Source organism: Equus caballus, chromosome 30, assembly GCF_041296265.1.
Source record: "Equus caballus isolate H_3958 breed thoroughbred chromosome 30, TB-T2T, whole genome shotgun sequence".
Taxonomy (NCBI): domain Eukaryota; kingdom Metazoa; phylum Chordata; class Mammalia; order Perissodactyla; family Equidae; genus Equus; species Equus caballus.
This window is the reverse complement of record NC_091713.1, coordinates 37549851-37572278: the sequence shown is the minus strand read 5'-3', so window position 1 is coordinate 37572278 and position 22428 is coordinate 37549851. Positions and strand designations below refer to the sequence as shown.

General features: G+C 44.2%; 1 protein-coding gene across 6 annotated transcripts; it reads right to left on the bottom strand.

Annotated features, from left to right (window-relative positions):
- Window positions 1-4936: 4936 nt before the first annotated feature.
- On the bottom strand, window positions 4937-21290 carry TIMM17A (translocase of inner mitochondrial membrane 17A). Of its 6 annotated transcripts, none has more exons than XR_011434072.1 (8): window positions 21184-21290; window positions 17762-17861; window positions 17567-17630; window positions 14034-14162; window positions 13149-13259; window positions 9900-10999; window positions 8902-9032; window positions 4937-6784 (listed from the first exon to the last, which is right to left on the bottom strand). XR_011434072.1 is itself a non-coding variant. In NM_001309300.1 (6 exon segments), coding segments are annotated over 6 exon segments (516 nt in total). In that variant the 5' UTR covers window positions 21210-21220; the 3' UTR covers window positions 10198-10913.
- Between the last annotated feature and the right edge of the window lie 1138 nt (window positions 21291-22428).

The following is a 22428-nucleotide window of genomic DNA, read 5'->3' as shown; positions in this document are numbered from 1 at the left end:
CCCACCCGCAGCAAAGGCCTAGCAAGAGAAAGGAGTTCCCCTTCCCAGATACAAATTTTATACACCTCAGCGTCCACTATCCTACACTAGATGTCTGGTTTTCAAAAAAATTATGAGGTACACGATAATGCCAGAACTAGACACAAATGTCACCTAGATGTTAGGATAGGGAATTTAAGATAATTATGATTGGTATGTTAAACATTCTAATGGAAAAGGTGAGTAACACATAAGACGGGTAATTTCAGCAGGGAGATGGAAACTATAAAAAAAATAAAATGAGATGCTCAAAATGCAAAACACAGTCTCGGAGATGAGAAATGCCTTCACGGAGCTCATCGGTAGACTGAACACAGCCGAGAGAGAGTCAGATACGTGAGCAGAAATCACCTGACTTAAATACAAAGGAAAAACAACACGGGGTGGGAACGAAGATAAGACATCCAAGAGCTGCTGGACAATACCAAATATTCTAATTCATGCATCATTGAAATCCCAGAAAGACCAGAGAGAGTGGAGTATGAAGAAACAGCCAAGAATCGTCCAAAACTAATGACACACATGAAACCACAAAGAAGCAAAGAGACCACCAGGAAAGATAAATGCCAAATAAAACAAATAATTTATGAACACCTTAGCCCATCATATTTTTTTTAAAAATCATATTTTAAAAAATACAAACAGGGGCCGGCCCCGTGGCTGAGTGGTTAAGTTCGCACACTCTGCTTCGGCAGCCCAGGGTTTCGCTGGTTCGAGTCCCGGGCCCGGACAGGGCACAGCTCATCAAGCCACGCTGAGGCAGCGTCCCACATGCCACAACTAGAAGGACCCACAACTAAAAATACACAACTATGTACCTGGGGGTTTTGGGGAGAAAAAAGAAAAAATAAAATCTTAAAAAAAAAATACAAACAAAAAATCCTAAACAAAGCCAGAGAATTAAAGATATACAGAGGGACAAAAATAAGAATTACAGCAAACTTCTAGTCAGAAACAATGCAAACCAGACAACAATGAAGTGACCAAAGTACTAAAAGAAAAACATCTGGTGGCCTAGAGAAAGCATTTTTTAAAATGAAGAGGAAATAAAGACTTTCTCAGACAAATGAAAACTGAGTGAATTAATTGCTAGCAGACCTGCTCTATGAGAAATATTAAAGGAAGTTCTCCAGGCAGAAGGAATGTGTTTATCACATAGAAACTTGGGCCCACACACAGAAAGGAAGAGTGCTAGAAATGGAATAAATGGAGGTAAAATAAAGTCAATCTTTTTCTTATTTTTAATTGCTGTAAAACAGAGGTTGGTACATTTTTTTTCTCTAAAAGGCAAATGCTTTACTTAATTCTGCCATATGTATGAAGGTATGAAAGCAGCCGTTGACGAAACATAAAGAAATGACTATGGCTATGTTCCAGTAAAACTTGACTTGTGAACACTGAAATTTTAACTTCATGTAATTTTCATGTGTCATGAAATATTTTTCTTCTTTTGATTTTTTTCAACCATTAAAAATTTAAAATTCTTAATTCACAGGCCACACAAAAGGAGAAGGTGGGGTGGATTTGGTCCATGGGCCTCAGGTTGCTGACTCCTGCTCTAAAAGATAACCTACTGTACAAAGTAAAAGCAGCAGCAATGTCCTGTGTGTTTATAGGATACATGAAAGTAAACTGGATCACAAGAGCAAAAGGGGGAGGAGGAACTGGGACACACTGTAAAGGGGGGGGGGAGGAACTGGGAACACACTGTAAAGGGGGAGGGGAGGAACTGGAATACACTGTAAAGGGGTAGGGGAGGGACTGGAACACACTGTAAAGGGGGAGGGGAGGAACTGGGAACACACTGTAAAGGGGGAGGGGAGGAACTGGAACACACTGTAAAGGGGGAGGGGAGGAACTGGAATACACTGTCATAAGGTGCTTATCCTACGTGTCAAGTGATATGTTACTATTGTAAGGTGAACTCTGATTAATTACAGATGTATATTGGAAATGCTAGGAAAACCATAAAAAATTTAATAAGTATAAATAATAAGTTAATAGAAGAGATAAAATGGGATCATTAAAAATGTTTGGTTAACCCAGATGAGGCAGAAAAAGAGGAAAAAAATAAACAGAAAAAAATGGAACAAATAGAAAACAGCTTACAACTTAGTACATTTTAATCCAGCTATATCAATGATCACATTAAATGTGAATGGTCTAAATACACCAGTCAGAAGGAAGAGATTGTTAGAGTGACTAAAAGAGCAAGACACCAATTATATGTCATCTAAAAGAAACTCACTTTAAATATAAAGACATAGAAAGGTTAAAAGTAAAAGAATGAAGGAAAAATGATATGAAACTAAGCAAATACTAAGCAAAATAAAACTGTAGTAGCTATATTAATATCAAAGTAAACTTCAGAATAAGGAATATTATAAGAGATAAAGATGGAATTTACATAATGATAAGGGAGTCAATTCTCCAAAAATACAATCCTAAATGTGTATTTACAACAGAGCTTTGAAACATGAGGCAAAAACTGATAGAACTGAAAGAAGAAACAGACAAATCCACAATTATAGTTGGAGATTTCCACTCTTGTCTCTCAGTAATTAATACAAGTAGACATAATCAGTAAGGATAAATAAGATCTGAACGACACTGCCAACCAACTACACCTAATTGGCACTTACAGAACAAGATCATAATATATATTCTTTCCAAGTACACACAGAACATTCACCAAAGAGACCATATTCTGGGCCATAAAACAAACCTCAACATATTAAAAAGAAACAATCATAAAAAGTGTTTTAAGATGACAACAGAATTAAATTAGAACTAGAAAAATAGTTATTCTAATTATACAATATGAAATTAGAAATAGTTGTATATTTTAGTTATGGGTTCTTCTAGCTGTGGCATATGAGCCACCAGCTCAGCACGGCCTGATGAGCAGTGCCATGTCTGTGCCCAAGATCGGAACCAGCAAAATGCTGGGCTGCCGAAGCGGAGAGTGCGAACTTAACCACTTGGCCATGGGGCCGGCCCCTAAACATTTTTAAATAACATACTTTTAAATAACCCATGGATCAAAGAGGATGGGTCAATGGAAATTTTAAAATATTCTTAACTAAATGAAAATGAAAATAAAACATACCGAAATTTGTGGAATACAGCTAACATAGTGCTTAGGGGGAAATTTATAGCATTAAATGCTTATATTGGCAAAGGAAGTTCTAAAATCAATAATCTAAGCTTCCCTCCTAAGAAACTAGATGAGTAAACTAAACAAAGCAAGCAGAAGAAAGGAAACAATGAAGGCAGAAATCAACTATGTTGAAAATAGAAAAGCAATAGAGAAAATCATTGAAACCAAAAGGTTGTTCTTTGAAAAGATCAATAAAATTGATAAGCATTTAGCCAAATGGACCAAGAATAAGAGAGAGAAGATACATATGACCAATATCAGGAAGAAAAGAGAGGATATCAGTATAGATGCCCTAAACATTAAAGGGATAACAAAAAGGAATACTACAGACTCCTCTATGTTCATAAATTTGACAACACGGGTGAAATGGACTGAGTCTTCAAAAGACACAAACGACCAAGAAGAAACTGATAATCCCCCGAGAAGAAACTAATAATCTAAAAAGTCCTACATTTATTAAACAACAAAGAAAACTCCAGGCCCAGATGGCTTCACTGATGAATTCTATCACACGTTGAAGGAAGAAATAATATCAGTTCTGCACAATCTCTTCCAGAAAACAGAGGCAGAACACTTCCTGACTCCCTTTAAGGTTGGCATCACTCTGATGCCCAAACCAGACGAAGGCATCACGAGAGAAGGAACTACAGACCAGTATTCTTCACCAACACTGTGCTGGAAGTCCAGTGCAATAGGGCAAGAAAGAGAAATAAAAGCCACACAGATTGGAAATAAATAAATGTTTCTTTTACAGACAACAAGACTGTTTACTTTGAGATAGAAAATCTCAAAGAACCTACAAAACAGCTCCGAGAACTAGTAACTGAGTTCATTAAGGATCCAAGGGTCCATCACAGGATACGAAGTCAATCTATAAAAATCAATTGTATTTCTATTTACTAGCAATGAACAATGGAATGCGAAATTTAAAAAAACAATATCATTTACAGAGCACTCCCAGAAATGAAATACCTAGGTTTAAATCTAACAAAACATATTCAGGATCTTTATGCTAAAATTATAAAACACGGATGAAATTCAATCCTCAGAAATAATCCAGCAGGCTTTTTTGTAGCTATCAACAAGCTCGTTATTAAACTTATAAGATAGGCAAAGGAGCTAGAATAGCCAAAACAATTTTAAAAAAGAGGGACAAAGCTCGAGGACCCACGCTACCCAATTTCAAAACTTACTCTAAAGCCAGTGTGATGCCGATGAAAGGCAGACACACATCAACAGAACAGAGAGAAGAACCCAGAAATAGACCCACACAACTAACTCTTGAAAAGGTGCAAAAAATACTTGCAAATCACGTCTGACAAAGGACTTGTATCCACGACATAGAAAGAACTCTCAAAACCAGACAATAAGAAAAAACAATAAAAAATAGATTGAAAGGTTTGAATAGACTACCAAAAAGATACAGATGGCAAATAAACATATGAAAAGATGCTCAATTTTGTTAGTCATGAGAGAAATGTAAATTAAAACCACAATGAGACATAACTATGCCCTTATTAGAATTGCTAAAATTAAAAGACAAGAACAAAAATTGGTCCTACCAAGTGCTGGAAGGGATGCAGAGCAGCCAGAACTCTCATACACTGCTGGTGGGAGTGCAAAACGGCAGTCAGTTTGGAAAACATTTTGGCAGTGTCTTACAAAATTAAATATACTTTATGACCCAGAAATCTTAGGTATTCACCCAAGAGAAATGAAAACATGTACACACAAAAGTCAGTAAGTGAATGCTTATAGTTTTATTTGTAATTGCCAAAACTTGGAAACAACCCCAATGTCCTTCAGCTGGTGAATGAAGGAACAATGGTACATCTGTACAATGGAATACTACTCAGCAACGAAAAGGAATAAACTGTTGATTCACACCACATCATGATTTTTTTTTTTTTTTTGGTGAGGAAGATTGGCCCTTAGCTAACATCTGTTGCCAATCTTCCTTTTTTTTTTTTCCTCCCCAAAGCCCAGTAGATAGTTGTATATCCTAGTTGTAAGTCATTCTAGTTCTTCTATGTGGGATGCCGCCACAGCATGGTTTGATGAGCAGTGTGTAGGTCTGCACCCAGGATCTGAACTGGTGAACCCCAGGCCACCAAAGCAGAGTATGCAAACTTAACCACTCGGCCACAGGCCAGCCCCCGTGGATGAATCTTAAATGCACTTTGCTAAATGAAAAAAACCAGACCTAAGACTACATATTGTATGTATAACACTCCTGAGAAGATAAAACCATACAGACAGAAAACATGTCAGTAGTGGCCATGGGCTGGAGGAATGGAGGGGTTGACTATAAAGGGGCAGCATGAGCAGAACCGGGGGTGTGGAACTGTTCTGTGTCACACCGTGGTAGTGGATACTGCCTCTACACATGTCAAGATCCACAGAACTGCGGGCCACGAAGAGTGACTTTTACTGAATGTACGTAGTTATCAGTCAACCAGGATGTGGAGAGAAAGACGGAGTGCACCCTGCAGCAAGCGCATCACGTGACCGCACTGAAGCAGGTGGGGAAGAAAGGAGGGACCCAAACAGCTGGGGGAAGTGTTCTGAGTAGATAAGGAAAAACTAAAAAGAATTGTGTACAAATGCTACTCTGGTTGGCAAATTTGTTTCTCACAGAGCTACTGTTTAGCAATTCTCAAGTTACCTTAAACATAGGATTGAACAAATCAGTAAATTATTGTAGGTAATGAGGATCAGGTGTCCTGCCGTTACAAACAAGGAAGGAGAGATGGCTGGAAGGCCTCCTGGGGTACTGGCCTGGAGCTGGAGGGACTCGCGGATTCTGTTTTGGATACATATGGACAGATACACGAATACCGAAGTGTAGGCACATGGCTTAGCACATTCCATACACTTCCCAGTTTGACCCACTGCACCGAGGGACTGGCCGCAGCGACACCCAGTAGCAACGAGCATACCTCACAGCCAGCTTTTGGTTTCTAACACCCTCCTCCAATAGAAGGAGCAAGCGCTCCTTGGAGAAGAGGCGGATTTCAGGGCTTGAACAGGAAGAGCAGGTGAGCCTGGACATTGTGGTGCCAGGAAGTCATGAAGCGCTAAAAAACCAAAAGCAGAAACAAACAGCAACGTTGAAAGGGCACAGATCCAACCTGAAAGAGTCCAATGGCCGAAGTTAGAACAGCTCGAGCAAATAAAGAACACAGTGTTGGATCACACCCCAAACAACATAAACACCCAGGAGTCCATGCCAATACAAACGAGTAACTGAATAAAGAGGCAAATAAATGAGAAGTGACAACTCTTCCTTACAGCGGAATTCCAATTATATTACGTGGAAGGATGAGAAAAACAGAAGATGACCATTGGAACACCAGGCAGTGGGCAAAGCGTAAGCAAAAACATGCCATCTGCACAGTTTCGGTCTTTCCTCCCAGGCAGCTCTAAGTTACAAACGGAACAGCAGGCATTTCACAGTGGGGAGAGCAGGAGACCCCGCCGTAGTCGAGTGACCAGGGTTGATGCCAGCAGTCACACAGACGCCGTCCACCCCAATGTGACGTACTGAGGGTGCCTCTCTGCGTCGTCCTTCCCAACAACGAACGACTGTATGAGAAAACATCAAACCCAAACTGAGGGCTTCTTCAAAACCCTTCAAAAGCAGCAAAGCGACAGGGGAGGACTGAGAAACCGTCACAGGCTGAAGGGGACTCACGAGACATGACAACCAACGCAACTTGGGATCGTGTACTAGGTCCTGAAACAGGAAAAGGACATTATGCATGGGAAAAACTCGTGAGAGCCAAATAGCCTGTAGTTTGGTTGATGTGAGCCATGTGAATGTCTTAGTTTTGATAACTGTTTTCTGGTCATGGAAGACGTCAACATAAGGGGGAGCCAGGTGAAAGCTATGATGGAACTCCCTATTTTTGCAATTTTCCTTTAAAGCTAAAATTATCTCCAGCTAAAACGATGAATTACAAATACAAAGAAATACACTGGAAGGGTAAGCACCAGATTCAGGCTAACAGTTAATTCTCGTGGGGAGGCAGCTGATGAAATCAGGGAGCGGTATCACCAGCGGCTTCAAGCATGAGCCATGTTTATTTCTTGTGCTCTGGGGATGGTATGTGGACATTTATTTTGTAAATCACATTTATATGCATGAAATATCTCATAACACCTTTCTGTGAAAAGCTTCAGACTTTATAGAGATGTCTGCCTGTAACTTATTCATTCACTCAATATTATTGAGCACCTCTTAGAAAATGTGGCTCCTGTGCTAACTCAATTTCAGCATCTAGTGGGATTCAGTCCCGCTCCTGTGTCGGTTGTAGGCCATAGTCTTTGTCACAATTACTCAATTCTGCCATCGTAGCAAGAAAGCAGCCACAGACGATACATAGATCAATGGGTGTGGCTGTTCCAATAAGTTACGTACAAAAACAGCCTTCGGGTAGCTTGCTGACCCACGATGCAGCCGACTGAACAGAATTTAGCCTGAGTTTTAATTAAAACACACCACAGGGTGGAGCTCTGACCACGTTTTTACACCCGCAGACATTTCACACATGAAACAGATGTACTTCCAGTAGCAGATGCAGCTGTCCCCACGTCTTCCAAACCCTGACACAGAAATTCACCATCACATGCCAGTTTCACACACAATGTCAGCTACTGAGGAGCACAGCAGATGCGATCTTTCCCGTGGGCATTACAGCCTTCAAACCGAGGAACTGACTCCACTGTTCCAGGGGAGGCCTGGGAACATGTTCCTCTCTGCTTCTTGCTCCTTTCATTTATTTTGATTATTTTACCTTTTATTCTGGGCTCTACTGTAGTAGACCAAAATTAGTTTTAGAATATTTATTAAACATTTCAAATCAGTACTTTAAGAAGATACTTATTAGAATCTAAAACCACTTGATTGTCTACAATTTGCTAAACTTTAAAAAAGTTAATACCTGTATTAGAATCCAGGTGGCGTTCACCACTGGGGAAAAAGGGAAGAAGGGACAAAAAAACAAAACCAACCTCACAAGCTCTTCCTCCTATGCGGGTAAGACAGCAGGCAAAGGGATTGGCCCCCTAAGCACCCAGAGAAGGCCGCTGAGGCGATCCTCGAAGACTGTGACCGAGCCAGCAAAACCAAGGGGAGCAGGCAGAGGAAAGGGCACCGCAAAGGCTCTTGGGGTCACAGAACACCTGTGCCAGGGACACAGATGGGACTCCGGGTTTCAAGGAGCAACTTAAAGATAAGGTTTCTCCCTCCCCGCACCTTCCCTCTCTTCCTCTGGCTCCCGTCTCCAGACTGGACCCATCGGGTAAAGTCTGAACCAGGCCTTCATGCCAAGCTCTAGCACTAAGGGGAAAGCCTCTCCTAAGGGGAGAGAGCCCCCCCCAACTGCAGGATAAAGAGCCAGGAGGTATCAACTGAGGAGGCAGAAGCCTGGGAACACACTGGAAAGCCTTTTATCTCATCTAGCGTCCCGCACATGGAGGAATAAAACTTAAAAGTTCTCCAAAAAGAACAGGTTTTCCATCTTTTTCAACCTTCCTCTTTTCCACCCCATCCCTAATTCCAGAAAATTCATCTGTATCCCAAGGACTGCTTCGGATATGCTGAGCTGAAGACACCAGAGTTAATGAATAAAATGGCAAAAACACACCAGCATCACGCATACACAACCATCAAAGAATCAGAATTTGGAAAAGGAACTTACTTCCCAAACCGAGAGACCACTTGAGAGAAGGAATCGAGGAGACCTTAAGAAATGGAAGGCATTTTCTCTGCAGTTCAACACGTTCTCAGCTTCCAAATGCTCTTCTGACAGACAGCTCCTTGTATTTACGACTGAAAGTTAAAGAGCTATAGACTTAAAAACAGATCTCCAAAGACACACAAACGGCCAACAAGCAGTGTCATCAGTCACCAGAATGTACATCAAAACCACAATAGATACCACTCCACTCATACTAGGATGGCTATAATTTTTTAAAAAAGAAAAATTAGTGTTGGCAAGGATGTGGAAAAATTGGAACCCTGGTGCATTGCTGGTGGCAATATAAAATGGAGCAGCCGATGTGGAGAGTCTGGTGGTTCCTCGAAAAGTGAAACACAGCCGTATGCCCCGGGAAACCCACTCCTAGCTACAGATCCAGGAGAACTGAAAGCTGGGGGCTGACCAGATCCCTGTACACCCACGTTCTCAGCAGCTTCTTCACAATAGGCAAGTGTGGGAACCACCCAAGTGTCCCCCAACAGATAAACGGATAAACAGAATGAGCTAGATACTATACAGAATATTAACCAGCCATCGAAAGGAATGGATGGACCTTAAAACATCGTGCTAAAGGAAATCAGAAAGGAGGACAAATATGGTATGACTCCACTTACACGAGGTACCTAAGAGGCAAATTCAGAGACAGAAAGCAGAACTGTGATTACCAGGGGCCGAGGGGAAGGGACCTGGGAAGTCACTGTTCAACAGGGACCGAGTTTATGTCAGTGAGGATGAAAAAGCTTGGAAATACACAACGGTGATGGTTACATAACATTGTGACCACGTTTAAATGCCAGTGAATTGTACACTTACAAATGGTTAAACTGATAAGCATTATTTTATGCCTATTTTACCACACACACAAAATCAAACCACAGTGAGTAATTCAATGTTTACTACACATATGGCATTGGGCCGAAAGATAAATGTGCGCTCACCATACTCACACAGATTGTATTCCATTTCACACAGACGTAGGCAAATGGGGATTAACAAAATCATGCCTTCTGGAAGGTCTCATGTCATTTCCAGCACAATCAGTAAGTAAAGTGGCCTACTGTGAAAAGCTAATCCATTCTCCAGGCCCAGCCAGACCCCAAATACACCTCTATGATGATCAGCTCCAGGGCACTGGGAACACATTAAAACAGCATACGTTTTATTTCAAGCACCCAATAAACATCAGACCTCCAGCGCGCCCTCTCCCTCTGTGAATTCTGCTCATGCAGAAGTGGGTCTCCTGGAAGGAAGTCGTGTCTGCTGAAGGCTCTGTCAGTCAAGAGTCAAGACACAGCAGCCTCAAAGGTACAGAGTTTTGTATCTGACATCATTAACACCAAGACATGGGACATTTTACTTTCAAAGTGAAGGGTGCGTGCTCCACCCTAGCTGTCAATCCAGAAGGAACGCATGTGGAAGGATCCACGTGGACTCGGCACCGATCTTCTCGTACATGATCTACTTCGAGTGAGATGAGAGTCTAACTACAAAACATGCCATTTTCAAAGCACTGGGCATTATTTGAAGTGTGTGAGGATGAAAAGTAGAACTCTACAACTTATCTTAAATGAAAGAGCAAGTTCCGGGAGTTTTTATTGTGTAACAGAACGCGCAAATCCAGGCAGAGAAGTCCCCAAGGAATGACGGGCATGTTTCCCTGTTGTCTGCCCTACGGTCCTTCACCTCTTAAGCACTTACTATATTTCCTTTTAAAGATAGGAGACATTTACTTTGCTCACAAATGCAATCCAAGTGTGAATAAATAAATGTATTATCTCTTAACACCCCCTTCCATGTTCCTTTATATAGAAAAATGTGCTAAATGTCTCTTCACAGCCTGCTGGGCCACAGCTGTCCCACCTATGGTTTTAAAAACAGACTGTAAGTCGATCTTCTGAGATCCTTGCTTGAACTGCAGCTCATTCTGTTGAAGAAATCCTGGGAAGGAAGTCCTATTGATATTGTCGGTAGTCTCCAAAAGGTGAGGACGGTAACTGGGCGGCAGGCAACTGGGAGGGGTCTTCAGCAAACTGAGGACCTGGGATGAGAAAGAAAGGAAGTGTGAAAACCACAGGCACATGACATAATTAGAGTAAATCAACCAACTCACGAAAAATAATGTGCTGCACTGAGCTGTGATCCGAATTTCTTTGTAGGTCTGCCTAATTCCCCTGAGAGCACCTTCAAGAGCAGAGAACAGACGACAGACTGGCTCCCTTGTGCTTCAGGAGGAACAGCTCTCAGACGCTGTGCCAGGGAGGCAGATGGACTAATTACGGCAAGAAGCAATACTCAAGCTTCTAAAGCAACTGCTGTAACAAGCAACCAAATCAAGGCTGGAAGAATCTCTCCCACCTCTTGACATATTTTTCAGTAGCTATTTAAGATTATTTTCACAAAGTTTAAGTACCTTAGTCATGTTTTAATCCATTATACAACCAATTAAGTAGGGAATGAGCCATGAACGGGAAGACACCCCTTAGTTTGCCGCAGAACAAGGTCTTGTAATGTTTAGTTTTCAAAGGGTGATAGGGCCTGTGAACTCAGAAAAATGCGGCTCTTTAGTAAAAGACTTTTATGGGAATAATCACTCCTCCCTTCTTCAGGGAAACAAGCAGCCTGAAAATACCTGGAAAGGAGAGAAAGAGGGCAGTGATAATATTCCCTGAAGCTTTCCAATGCCTTAATCCAATGCCATTATTTTTTTCACTATAAAAGCATTATCTGTTCATTATAGAAAACTTGAGAAAATACTGGATGAAAAAGATAAACCAAAGATAACCACTGTTACCATTTAGATACAGTTTTATCTCAGTTTTTCACTGTTTTAAGATCTTTTTCATGTATATTAATTGGAAAGACATGATTAACTTTTCAAAGATTTCCCCCCTACACAGATTTTCAGAAACACATCTCCCCTCTAAAATAAAATGACCTTCCTTTGGAGATTACCTCTGAGGAAAAAAGCTTGCAGCAAAACAAGCAAGGCTAACTTCCATTAGACAATGTAACTAAATTTTTGTTACATCAATTTCTGAATTTCTGAAAATATGGAACTTTTCTGATTATAAGTGGCAAAGACAAACTAAAAAGCAAAATTAGAAAGTGACCATCACGACAGAGTGTTATCTCAGAAGTAATGACTGAAAATCAGAGGCACGAGGCGGGCAGGTCCAGGAGGTCATCCGGGGCCCCCCTGGGCCTCGAATGAGCAGTGCGTTTGAAGACGTCAGAGACACCTGCTCTCTCGAGGTGCCTCGGGGAAATCAAACCAAACGGGAGCTACGATCTATTCCTAACTCTATGCTCAATCTTTTCCAAGCTCCAAAAACAATTCCCAACATGCCTCACTATTCTGGGCACTTCCTTCCTCAAACGCCAGGCCAGGTTTCTCTACTGTAATCCTCACGCTATCTTTCTGCTTCCTTCCGACGTCAAGGGATAGCCTCATTTAGACAACTGACGTTTTCTATAGGTCTAGGAAATTGGCTGAGCAGATATGGCATGACAACGTGATGATCACTTAGCCCACAGGTTAACTTTTCCCCTCTATACTGGACAAAGGAACAATTAGCAACAAATTATACTACCAACTTCTCGAACAAACTTTCCCCACAAGTGCTAAAGTGACCCTCTCCAACAGGAGTCACTTCCCACCACTCTGTCTCACTCTCTTCAAAGCCAGCACCACAATCAAGTAAACCCGTGTATCTGTGAATGGGTCCGTCTGTCTCCCCACCAGAATGGAAGTCCTTGCTCACCACTTTATCCCCAGCACCCAGGACAGCGCCTGGCACGTCCACAAGCAACATGAAGCCGTGGGGTGACTGCCATTAATGTTACACATCTGCAAGGACCGTGCTTCAAGCACCTCTAAAATGCCAGCAATTTCTCAGCATGAGTAAACGAGCACTGACAAAGCCTGACAGCTCTAAGGAAAGAGCAACAGCAAGTGACCTAACCAAAGCATTTGGGTTCCTGTGGTTAATTAAATACAGTAACTACCCACATCCACCTTTTCAAACAGAACCAGAGCCTATTGTAACCCTCATGAACCACAGCATATTAATACACAATGCAGAAATCACAAACTACCACATCTTAGCAGACAAACTATGTTTTCTTTAAACATCAGGAAACCATTCCAAAATGTCAGAGCTATGGTATTAGGCAGAAAGAAGACTCACCATTGGGAAACTGTGCAGAGGCAAATCTTGTCAACAAGATACCAGCTCCTTCAATTAAAGCTAGGAGAATGCCACCCACTGCGGCTGACCCGACCATGGCCACTGGTCCATCTGAAAACACAGTAACAGCGAGATGACTCTACTAGAAATCCAGTTTAATGTCAGACCCCATAACGGCAAGAGCTGTCCATATGGCTACATGTTACCCCCATTCCCAAACCCTCTTTCCCACTGGCCAAGACCAGGGGTCAACGAACCATGGCCACCGGCAAACTTCAGCTCACTGCCCGTTCACGTGAATAAAGCTCTACTGGAACAGCCGTGCTCATTCACTGACGTACTACCTGTGGCCGCTTCCACGCTGTGACAGCAGAGCTGAGGAGTTGCGACAAAGACCTCAGGACCCACAAACCCTAAAATATTTACTATCTGGCCCTTTAGAAAAAGTTTGCCAATCCCTGGCCTAAACTGCTAAGCCCAAAGGAATTCTGGGTTGCTCCCTGTCCCAGAGATCTAGAAGATGGTTCCAAGCTCTTTATTCATAACACTGCTATGTGGCAGGTACGATGATTAACTCGAGTACTGATGAGGAAAATATGGCACAAAGAGTTTGGTGAATCGCCCAGTCACACGGCTAGTAAATGGCAGCACTGGAACTCGAGCTGCTCTTAACCACTGTGCGTGTTGGTCAGACCCTTGCTCTCGCATTCTCAAACATTCCAACTAAACAGATCCCTTACTTTCCCCCCAAATCACCATATATATTCATGTTAAACCAAATTAAGCAATTCTCGGTTTTAGATATTACAGATGTCACTAAATTAAGACAGATGAGGCTTCCCAGAAAGTCTTGCTTCTCCTGGGGCGTCTGTAGCAATCACTTACTTCTCGCGGCCAGGATGGCTCCTGTTAAGGCACCACTTGTGATGGAGTTCCAGGGGTCCTCCTTCCCTCTGACCTGAACCATACTGCAGTCGATCATGGAAAACAGACCTCCCCAAACTGCAAAGCTACCTATTGAAGTTAAAAACAAAACAATACAAATTTATTTTTATCTTACATTTAAAATGTTACAAACATAAGTTTAAACAGCAACACTCACAATGTTCTTAAAACTCTCACACTTCAAACACACACATGCAAGCACATGTCTGAATGAGCACCGAACAAGTCAGAGTGCTCGTCTTTTTAATAAAGCTCGGGCTGTGTGATACCAGTGGGGAAATCAGTGAGGACCAGAGCCTAGCAGAACCGAGCCAGGCCTGGGAGGTCAGGCTAGACACATTCAAGGCCCTTGCAGAACAATGTGTCTCTGCTGAACAAGCCACAGACAAGCCCAACCTCCTGCTCCTCCTTCAGCCTCCTTTCCTTTTCTAGCTCCACCTTACCTTAGTTTTCCTTTTCTTCACTGTCACCGAGTATCTACTCTATGAAAATCACTAAAGGGAATCCAAAAGAATCCAGCTATTCTGGATGTATTACAGGTAGAAGCCAATACATGCTAAGTGGCAAATCAATGACGCAAACATTAGCACCAGGGAACACCCAGCAACAGAAATTACCTTTTCACTCTCCTTTCTATCATTTGCTCCTCAAGCATGAAACTAAAAACAACCCTAAATCAGATTATTTTGCACTTAAAAATAAACTCTTGCTAAACACAGTAACAATTTAAAACAGAAAACAAACACGCACACATATACATGTACAAGTACACACAAAATCTAGAAAGACAACATCAAGAGTTTAACTGTCAGCATCCCCAGGTGACATAACAGATGATTTCATTTCTCTGTGCTTTCATTTTCAAACAAGTCCTCTAAAAGGAATGCACCTGACTTGCACCGTATGAAAAGAGCTGCTACATTTACTAAGAGGAAAGAAAGAAGAACTGCACAAAGGAGCCTGGGCCCTTACTCTCTGTCCTCTGACATCGCAGCGGGCGTGTTAATAAGGACAGTGAACTGGGTCCCACCAACGTCTGAACGAGACCATCACCAGGACCCCTTCCCAGTCCTCACATCGTCAACCAAACCCAGCGGATATCACAGCTGAAGGACAGCGTAAGCCCCCTCATTTTTGGTCCAATATTAGATACCACATGCCACATAAAAATAAACGAGCTCTTTCTTCTGACTCAGTAGTTCTATGCCCTGGGAGAGAGAGACGATGCCTAGGATCTTAGAATCACCTCACTAAATTCCTCAGACAAGACGCTCTATCTCCCTCAGAGGGTCTGAAATCTCCCCACCCCCCAAGAATGACTGCCAGAGTCAGCTACAGCTACTGAGTGTCGAGATGTGGAGTCCAAGCAGGGAGGAGGGGTCCACGCAGAAGGGTGGCCTGGTGTGGGGAGCTGGAGCTAGAGCAGGGGGAGGAGGGGTCCACGGGGAGGGCCTGCCTGGCACGGACCATCAGCGTGTTCAGGTGGAAGGGGGCCTGGCGGGGCACCACAGCCCACCAGGTGTTCATATGAAAAGGGAGAGGAGAAGGAGGAACCTGTGCGGCCAGACTGAGATTAGAGTTATCAGTGTGAACTCATGATTTTCAGTATGTAGAGACACACAGAAACATAAATCTGTGTATGTAAATGGATGCAGTCAGTTTGTGTTCATGTACAAGGACACACCCCCAAGCTCCATTACAAAGAAGGCCTGGAGACCAGCACACCCCAACAGCAATGATACACTTGTGCCCAGGTCTGGGCTTCTAAATACCCTTCTCAACTAAAAGGAAGCAGCGCTCCTTGGAGAAGTGGCTGACGCTAGGGCAGGGAAGTACGGACAAGCCTGGAATATCTTGTTCCAAAATGCAAGGAGGTGAACATGTGCACAGCATATCTTACTTCCCCTGTGAAAGCACAAGACTCTGCGGGACTCAACTATGACTCTCCAGGCCGCCTGTCCCTGGGTCTTGATTGGGAGAGCCAGAAAATGGTCAGAGTTAAACTGAAAATGTCATCCCACTATTTTTAAAATTCAGGACACTATAAGGATTTCTCAATAGTTTCCTTAAAAAGGCCAATCTCAAGGATTTGAAACAAATGATCCCAAGTGACTCGTGCTGCGACATACTCTTCTGCTATTTCACCGTGTTTTTAAAGAAACTTCAATTTTGGCATAGTTTGAGAGTCACAGAAAAGCTGTGAAAACAGTACAGAGTTTCCTCACACCCCACACCCAGCTCCCCTAATTTCTACCCTCTTGCATTAGCATGGTGCCTTGGTCACAACGCGTGGCCCAACAGTGATAGTTTATTTACTCAGGTCCACACTTAATTCCGATTTCCTTTGGTTCGATGTCCTTTCTTGGCCCCAGGACATCACATTACATCCAGTCGTTGTGTCCCTTTAAGCTCCCCCTGGCTGTGACAATTACCTGATTTTTTTTTTTTATTCACTGAAAATGCACAACGTGCCAGAAGCAGCCTCTCAAGAAACCTGTGAAAACCTGTATGACTTCTGCACATACGGGGGCTCAGGGTGTGGTGTGAACTTTGATACTGCCGTCATTCCTGAACAACACGGTAGCCGTTAAAACAAAGGAAAATTAGTTACCACTTACTTTCCGGGTGTACCATTATCACAGAGGGAAGAAAAGGAAAGAGGCATAAGACCATGTCAACCACAGATCCTCGTCTTTGTTGGGACAACCGGGATAACAGTACTTAGCCCTCGTGCCGCCATGAGGAGGAGATAAAGTGATGCCGTGAACACTCGGCAAGGCCTGGCACCAAGCGAGCGCTGGGTAAGTGGGGCCCCTAGCTCCTGCCTCTGCCGAAGAACAGGCTAAAAGCAAGGGGGGACGCTTTCTCCCAACACCCACAATCTCTCAGGAATGACACTGTGAAGTCTCTCTCACCTGTTCTATCTGGCCTCGCCAACCTGACCATATCTTTGTAAGTGAATATAACCTCCAAGCTCTTCTATCACCTTGCTTCTCCCAGCTTCCAAATAACCAAGTATAAAAGCGTAAGGAACAGAATCTTCTCAAATTCTGCACAATGTGCAAAGGCGAAGCTCGGAGAGGAGCCAATCAGCTTCTCCCAGGAAGCCCCGCCCTCTCGAGCACATGCTCTTCAGTTCCCTGGACCCCAGAAGCTGTCACTCCTGACTCTCACAGACCCGAGCTTTCAACACTCTGTCCACCTTCAGGGTGAGAGGAAAAAACAAAACAAAACAAAACAAAACACCACTGAGCCTCTGAAGGACAGAGACAAGACTTTCAAATGGATGCAACAATTCCAGCTAACTTCCCGAATAAACTATAAATCAAGAACCTACAGAGATATTCATCTGCAACAAGCTGTTAGACTGAACTAAACCACCAATTGGTATAACCTAAGAGAGAAGAAAAAGAGAGCTTCGTCTTCAAACACACAGGAAGACAGTCTGGAGCACAAACGGAAACACTGCTTACCTCCCAGCTGGGGAGCTCTGGTTTTAATAGCTGTCAAACTCCCGCGCAGTCTGTGGTTCACTCCCTGTAAAGAGGCAACCAGAAATATTTTACAAGTGCAGTATTTCCAGCCCACTGATGGGGCTACCAGTGATGTTAGCAAAAAAAGTTGATATAAGTTCCACAATGATAAAAGAAGATCATTCATTCACTTACCACCGGAGAATTGCGAAAGCCTTTGATTGCTTGAAAGATACCACCACCTATGGTGCCCATCGTAAAGGCCCCACCACAGTCATCCACAATTCGCCAGGGGCTAAGAACAGAGGAAGAAAGATGAGAATGTTTCTCATTCCTAAGCCATCAAACCTCCTTTGCTAACACAGTAGAGAAGGCAAGATTCCAAAGCAGGGTCCAGTGCAACCAGTAAACATGTGGCTCATCAAACAGAGACAAAAATAAAGGGTTCTGAACATATCCGTATTTACTCAGCCCCAAGTCATCTAAGGCAGAAGGAGCGAAACTGGCTCTAACTCCCCACTGAGAACAGCACTTTATCCATTCACTTCACAATGAGCGCGTCTGTCCCAGGTCAGGCACTGTGCACAAGCGCAGAAACAAGGATGTCGGAAATTACATTACAATCCACAACTGATCCAGTCTCCTAGGGATCAAGGTAAGCTCTCCAGCTGCAGTAAAATTCAAAGCTGAGACCCGAAGAATGAAGACTCAAGAGGTACAGGGGAAAACAAATGTCTAAAATTTTAAAAAGCTCGAAATTCTTCCGGGGTTTCTTGAGTCCCAGTCGGCATCTGGAACTGCAGTCTGTACCAGACCCATTTAACGTCCTGGGATACTCTGGGACCCAAGAACTGGAAATTAAATTTGTAAACCCAGCCTCCAAACGTAGCACCCTCACTTACACGACACACTGACATCTGAGTCATCTGATCAGCAAAACAGAACCACTATTGTAGGAATCTGGCTCATGAAAACTTCTGTGAATAGTTAAATTCATTTTCAACCCACTATAAACAAAAGAATTTCTTTTATCTAGTCTCAAGGGTCAAATGCCATAATGAACCCATGGGCAATCCACCTGCTCGAGTAAACGTGTGAACGCAGCACACTGCTGCTGCTGGAGAATGTGACATAATGAGTAATTCTGACTTTGCTAAACAGAAACACAAAACCCAGGAGTCAAAAGACCACGTCCTTTTCAAGTATAATACAAATGAGCACTTCGTACAGAATGACTGTCTCATGAACCAGATACTGCAGTTGTCAGCAAGATGCTTTGGGGCCTTGCCTGTATCCAGGGCTTGCTTCTGTGGTCCTAAAAGCAATCAGCAACACCTGGGAGCTTGTTAGAAATGCAGACTCTCGGGCCCCACCCAGGACCTGCTGAATGAGAGTCGGCCGTTGCACACAATCCACAGGTGACTTGGTTTCACTTTAACAGTTTGAGAAGCAGTGCTTTGAGAGATTAAAAAGGATTAGGAAAATTTCTTTAAAATGATAGAAACATTAAAAGGAAGCAAAGAAGGACAAAGGAGAATGAATTAGTGGCTCCAAGTGGTGGGTCAGCAACTTTAAAAGATCTAGCCTAACTGAGCTTATAATTAGTTACAGCTGAAATTAATGAGTATAAAAAAATCAGTAAAGAACAGCAGGATTCAGATCATAGAGCAGCCAGAGTATTCCAAGGGAGGATGTCCAAAACTAAGGCAAGATGGAAACAGTTCCTGAACAAAGTCTGGCAAAATGTTCCAGCAGAGAAGTGATGGGCCACACAAAAGGAAGGTGGAAGCCAGACTCTAAAAGAATGTGAACGCCAGACAAATATGGGCAACAGAGAACCAGTAACTAACAGTAACAAGATTAAAAGTTATCATTTATCAAGTATCAACTATGTTTTAGGTGTATTATAACGCAAATAAAACCTATGGTTTTCAAGAAGTCTGGATTATTTTCCTATAGAATCCCTCATCTTTTAACTTTACGAAAAAGAGTACTCCTGTCTTCTCTCCATCTCACAGATGAACAGAGGCTCGGACAGAGATGAAGTAACTTGACCAAGGTCATAGAGGTAGTAACTAGCAGGACCAATTTAAATACAAAATCTAGTAGTCCAAGGCCCGCAAATTCCTTCCATACAGACTAAGGGTGTTTGAAAAGAAAACATATTGTAAAAAGAAGCACTTAGGATGATTTTGCCCATATGACAGATTAAAGGGGCATGAGGTGAGGAAAGCAATTAGGAAGCCATTGTAAAAGGCATTAAGACACCAGGTAAGATCCTGACAACAGGAAGTGAGAGGCACAAGTTTTGAAAGAATTCGGATGCATACTGGGGGGGTGGGCGGGGGCAGAGGGAGGAAAAAGATGCTTACAGTTTGAGCTTGGATGACTTGAGAAAACGCTCTTAACAAACAGGGCAGTCCAGAAGATCAAAGCAGTCTGACTACAAAACTAACGGGACAACTGATCGTATTGCTTCAGAACACACCGACTAAGAGAAAGAGGAGGGACCACCTAAAGAATTAGCAGGTGAAGACGTTATTCTTAGAGCATCTTTAACTCAACCAAGTTGAATAATTTGCCAATCTGTGTCATTATACCACATCCAGCAGCAGCTGATAACCAGTCTGGAGACAGCGTGCTGAGTCCTGCACATCTGGGCACAGTCCAGGAAGGGGAGAATTGCGTTAGGAGAAGGCACTTTTAGAGAGCCAGGAGGGGCTGACATACAGACCCTGTAACCCTTTTCAGGGGGAAAAAAGGGCACAAAGCAGGCAGCAAGGCCACGGCCGGGAAGGTAAGAGTATGAAGTCCTGGGCACCTTCACGACCCGAGGACACTTTGGTTCCTGCTCTTACACAGTAAAACAGGCGATTAACCCAAGATTTGGTTTTTCACTTGTGACCCCAGAAACCGTATCCTCAGGCGACCTGAGACTGCTTTCTCTCCGACAGCAATCACACCGCTTTATATCCACCTACGTGCCTGACTTAGTCATGCTTTTATTCCTTGAACCTGACCAAGCCCCGAGCACAGAGCCCTCCCTCGACAGATGCTGAACGAATGAATGAATTTCGGTTCGAGGCTTTTCGGAAAACAGACGCTACTCGATTTTCCAAATAATTTTTTGTCCCCTCCGCCCCCAAGGGAGAACCCTAAGCACGGAAACGAGGCTCCTGCCCGCAGGCGCTCGCCCAGGCCCTTTGGGGAGATCTACGTTCCTGACATCTGGGATGCTCGGCCCTTTGGACACACCTGACCATACAAACGACGCCTCGAGAGGGGCACCCCGCGGAGACCCAGCTCCCCTGCTCAACCAGAACTGAGCGGGAGGCGCAGGCAGCGCCCAAGGTCACTGGGCGGGCAGAGGGACGAGCGCGGTCCCCGCCGCAGGTCGCCGGGGCCCTGGGCGGGGCAGGCCCGCGGCCCCTCCAGCCCAGCCCTGGACCTCCTCACCCCCCACCGCAAGGTCACCGGAGCTGGGCGGGGCGGCCTCACGCGGCCCGGGGCCCGGGACGGAGGGGGCTGCGGCAGAGCCGGGCCTGCTCCTCGGGGACGGACAGGGCAGCGCGGGGCCGCGGGCAGGCCCGGAGCGGACACGGCCCGGGGAGGCTCACCACGGCTCCCGAGCGTACTCCTCCATCTTGCCTCCGGCGGCGCAAAGGGTGCTGGGAAAGCCGGCGGAGCCTGACCTCACGGCGGAAGTGATCCCGAGAGGCGGGCGTTGACGTCTACGGGGATTGGCTCCTCCCTGCCTCCCGCAGCCAATAGGAGCCGGACTCTGAGGGGGCGGGGCCGCTGGGCGGATAGGCCCCGCCCAGGTCCTCGCGGGGGGCGGGTCTGGCCGCGTGGGCGGGGCGTGCGAGCTGCCGGGTGCAGGGTCCTGGCTGAGAGGCACGTGGTCGTCTTGCTCTGGGGCTCACCAGGCTTCCTTCTTTTTTATTGGTTTGGTTTCCAGCTGAACTAATGCTCCTGAGTCGTCCTCCACTACAGGTGGATCCCTAGGGCGGACAGTGTCCCCGTCGTTTATAGTCGCAGGGCCTGGAATGTAGTAGGTGGTCGCTAAATGTGACCTGGAACTACCAGGGCCATCTGGAGTGCCCTGCCGATTTGGCGACGGCGACAACACCGCCTCTCCGGGCCTCCCTCCCTCACCCAACCAGAAGACGTGAGGGGGGTCTAGCCTAGAAAAGAAGAGACCAAAAGGATGGGGACCCATCAGCCCCTTTTAGCCTACAGTCAACCAAACCTGTCATGCGATGGTTGTTAAAGGAGCTCTTCTCCGTTGTGCACTTTTGAGATTGACTTTAAAGTATGTATGTATTTATTTTATGGAACAGTTAGTGTCATAAATAATAAGAGGCTGCAGGGAGGGTGAGGTCCCCTCTCTTGGAAATCTTGGGAATAAGGTGAGTGGATAAATTCGACCCTCCAGAGAACTAAAGATTGTCAGTGAAATGTGTCTCGTGTGTGAGAAGACCAGTTCGAACTAGTCATCTGATTTGGTTGTGTAAGCCGAGAAGTCCTTTTTGAACTGTGTGACTGTAATTAAGAAGGCTTCAATCTAGCTAATTTTACAGGCTGAAGAGAGAATGTGGGAGATGGGCAACATGGAACCCAGAAAGAGTAACTCAGAGCGAGAATGTGATGTTTAGTCCACACTCCAGACCTAGTGGGTTTAAATATTTCAGTAACTAGAGAGTTGCATTCTCATGGGGCAAGGATATTTCTTTCTGGTCTAACCAGGACCCAGAGAAATATCCCTTAGCTCTAGCCACCTCCCTTTGCCCTTATTCCAGATTCATTATGCAGTCTTCTGATTATTATTGGTCTTTGAATAGATCTTCCTTTAGGAAAAAATA